The sequence below is a fragment of the Pempheris klunzingeri genome, unplaced genomic scaffold, assembly GCF_042242105.1.
Source record: "Pempheris klunzingeri isolate RE-2024b unplaced genomic scaffold, fPemKlu1.hap1 Scaffold_386, whole genome shotgun sequence".
Classification (NCBI taxonomy): domain Eukaryota; kingdom Metazoa; phylum Chordata; class Actinopteri; order Acropomatiformes; family Pempheridae; genus Pempheris; species Pempheris klunzingeri.
In genome coordinates this window covers 11,983-16,006 of record NW_027255333.1, presented here as the reverse complement: position 1 = coordinate 16,006, position 4,024 = coordinate 11,983, and the positions used below count along the sequence as shown (strand labels likewise).

At 26.1% G+C, this 4,024-nt stretch overlaps 1 protein-coding gene across 1 annotated transcript; it reads left to right on the top strand.

The window, feature by feature from the left end:
• Positions 1–605: 605 nt before the first annotated feature.
• LOC139225557 (116 kDa U5 small nuclear ribonucleoprotein component-like) lies at positions 606–1,588 on the top strand (the record flags this gene model as incomplete). Its single annotated transcript, XM_070856340.1, has 5 exons — positions 606–732; positions 824–918; positions 967–1,003; positions 1,260–1,353; positions 1,408–1,588. Coding segments are annotated over exons 1-5 (534 nt in total), but the record flags the coding sequence as incomplete, so codon positions are not given.
• Positions 1,589–4,024: the final 2,436 nt, after the last annotated feature.

Below are 4,024 nucleotides of genomic sequence, written 5' to 3'. Positions count from 1 at the left end.
AATAAATGATAAAATTGTGATTCTTTACATCTGGAAAAATTTTATAAACTAAAAAATACTGTACGGAATATTATCTAGACTTTTTTTAGCTATCAAAAATCTAGTAAGACTTGTTATTTAAATTTTATAGTATAATATATTAATGATGTATTAAATAACGATGATACATTTACATAAATAAATGATCTAAATAGGTAAAAATATGCATTACTTAAATGAATAAATAGTAATATATTATCTAAAATATATTACCATTAACTTAAAATGTACAAATAAACGAAGACTACCGATCGTTTAAAGAAAGAAATTTTTTTTTTCACGACAAAAACATGCTTTTTTCCAAAATGTTTGATTTAGAACTTATAATAAAAAATTCGAATACTTTATTTGATATTTAGATGCATTAGTTCAACTACTAATACATAAATATTTGTAAAAATAAAAATAATATAAAATAAAACTTAATGCGATAATTTGATTGTAAAATGAAAGTAATTTAATGTTCAATAGTCTTATTTCGAATCAAAGAAAATGTAAAACGCGGTCAATCCAAACGTGTTGCTCAGGGAATGCTCGCGCAAGATCAACCGCCGACAAATATAAACATGGATGACGATAAATATGATGAATTTGGAAATTATATTGGAAAAGAATTATTGTCGGATGAAGATAGTGATGAAGCATATGGTATAAATGATGTTGAAATGGGGTCAGGTGATAGTATTCCAAGTGGTGACGATGATCAATCTGTATAACCTATTTTGACAATTTTTAATAGAATTTAGCATATTTTTATAATTATAGGATGATAATGAATTTAAAGTTGTAAAAATAAATAAAAGAACCAGTGATATTGTTTTACACGAGGATAAAAAATATTATCCATCAGCCGAGGAGATTTATGGCTCTGATGTTGAAGTTAAATCAATATTATTCAGAATTTAGTCAAATATAGCTATTTTTTAGACATTAGTAGAAGAAGAGGACGCTCAGCCATTAACAGGTAAATGAGTTAAGTTGTTATTTTAATAACTAAATAATCGAAAGTTTTAATGATTAAATTATATATTTATGGAAATATGTAATAGAGTAACAAAAATGTGGTGAAATTTTACATAAATAAGAATGCTAAATATTATTAAATTTTAAAATAAAAGATTGTACTTGATTATTTTACATATTCGCCATATGTTTTAAATACAAAATTTAAAACATCAATATTAATAAGTTATTTTCAGTGTATTGTTAACATGTTTTAGAGCCCATCATTAAGCCAGTTGATAATAAAACATTTGCTTATGAACATGGAAATGATGGGGATGATTATGAACCCCATACCGTTTATGATACACAGTAAATTAAATATTATTGTTTTTAGAGATTCTTAAATATTTAATATTTATTAAGATTTTTGCGGGATCTAACTACTATACCCGATTCGACTCGAAATGTTGCATTAGTAGGAAATCTACACTCTGGAAAAACAACACTATTAGATTGTCTTATTGGTAGAACTCACCCCGAACTATTGAAGTTTGGAGTGGATTCAACACTGAGATATACTGATACTTTATTTATTGAAAAAGAGGTAATTATATATTAATCCCAGTCAAAAGCAAATCGATTTTAACTATAAATAAATTTATACGAAAACAAGAAGTTTCTATAAAAATACTATGAAATAATAATAAGTGCTGTTTATTTAATAAAGATGAACTTTTGAATCATATTTTTTAATGGATTTATTAATAGTGCAGATAATATTTTTTGCGTTGTTTTTTGATGTAATGAAATCTTAGAAAACAAGTGGAATCTAAGCTTTAGTATTTCCCTAAAACATATTTGGACTTACAAGGATGTTTTTTTATTAATAACTTGCGGTATATTAAAAATCACATAGGTGTCATGTTTTTCTGACAGTTAAAAATACATTAAACGAGCTATAATTTTAAAATCTTATATTCACTTTAGTGTATAACTCAATTAATCGGCGAATAAAATTGTGCTATTTCATTAGTTTTGTACTCTTATAAGTTATATTTACACGTAGATGTACTATTATTTTTGATTAAATGCTGCTATGTTCTCTACGAAGTAGTTATCTCCTAAATAAATATAATTCAGGCGTTTTTTTCTTATTTAATTTAGACATTATTTTTAAATAAGTATAATTTAGGCATTATCTTATTAATGCATTTAATTTATTCGTTATTTTACAATGTTTTTCGTTCAATATCGTTGTTGTTGCATCAAATATCGTCATTTCCCGTTTAATATCTTAATAGTAAAAAAAGGGTATAAATTTATAGAAAAAGAATTAAAGCAGAAAATAAAATAAACAAAAAAATCATAATATATAATTTCTTTGCTCAGTGGTCAATTCAAATACACAAACATATTTCTGTAGTAGCCATCACAGTCTTCTGGTGTTATTTATTTTAACTTTTAATCAATACATTACTTTAATTCATTCTCTATTTGACACATCTGTCTGTTAAAACTTTTTACACTTACTAAAACAGTTTTCAATTTGACTAAAAAATCAGCAATATGGAGGCAAGTGGTGTGAAATGAATCCAGTAAAATCCAAGTCCTTTAAATGATGAAATCCACAATTATCCATCACTAGAATTTGATTTGTAATTTTATTTATATGAAAAACTTGTTTTAGTTCATATAACATTGTGGGAATTCAGCTGTATTGACTGCGTTATACAATATCTTGAAGTAGAGCATTTGGCTTTTATTTATTGCAGCAACAACAGATATGTTTGTGCTTCTACCACAAGGAACTGAACAATTGACCCTTTTTTTCTACCAAAGATCTTCTTTTTCTTCTTTTTGGTCTTTTTACAACCTTAAATCCAACTTTATAACAATAATAAATGATTCAATTGGGTATTACCTATACTTTATTGCATAAGTATAGCGAAGACCAATTGTTCGAGGAGCGTTTCTTTCATTAGAAACAAGCATATACCATTTTAATACTGTAATGAATGTCCATTAGACACCTATCAGCACACGAACTTTAAAAATACAGTTTAAATTTACTTTGAACAAGCTGATTTGATGACAGAAAACAATTGTTATATACCGATAAAAGTTGTGATTTTTTCTGGCGATCAGAGAGTTCAAAAAAGTGTTGCATCCTTTAACAGCACACATTTTATCACCTTTTTATAATTAACGTTTAACAATACTAGAAACAGTGGTTCTAGGTATGCATGGTAGTTCGCCTATAATTTTGCGGCCTAAACAAGCTTCATTTGCAAGTGTGCATGTACGCCTTTTATTAGAAGGGGCAACAGTCTGTTTCTTGTAATGCTATTTCCTTATTTTGTTTCACTTGTTACCTGTATTATGTCTTCTATCTATAATTGTTTTCTTTCTGCCCAAACTCGGCTTTCTGTTGGCAAAATGGACATAAGGCACACAGAATTAACTTTTGTAAACTTATCACGGTAATAAAAGAAACAAACACTGTACTAAAACGGACAATGCCAATATTGAATGCAAAAACGACGATTTTGAACGACAAATGCTGTATTAATAAATATAATTTAGGCGTTATTTAATATTTATTAAATTTAAGTTAGTCGCTATTTAATATTTATTAAATTTAAGTTAGTCGCTATTTAATATTTAATAAATTTAATTTAGACATTACTTAATAAATTTAACTTAGACGCTATTTTATTAATATATATCATTCAAAAGTTTAATACAGTATCTTGAATATTTTAAAATTTCAAGTTTATGCTCATAAAAAATATTGTATAACATATATTTTTGATACATAACTGACAAACTCAAGTTTCTACATTCATATAGAATTTATTGCAGGTTATCATGGTTTGGTATCCAAGTGTGAGATGGTACGGCTAAAAGTTGTTATTTATTAATTTAGTCAAAACATAATACACTGATCTAATTTAAATAAAGCGGCATCAATCGCATTAATTTTATATCTTATAACCGCTATTTTAACAATTTGGTTATCAAAATCTATCAATAGATACCT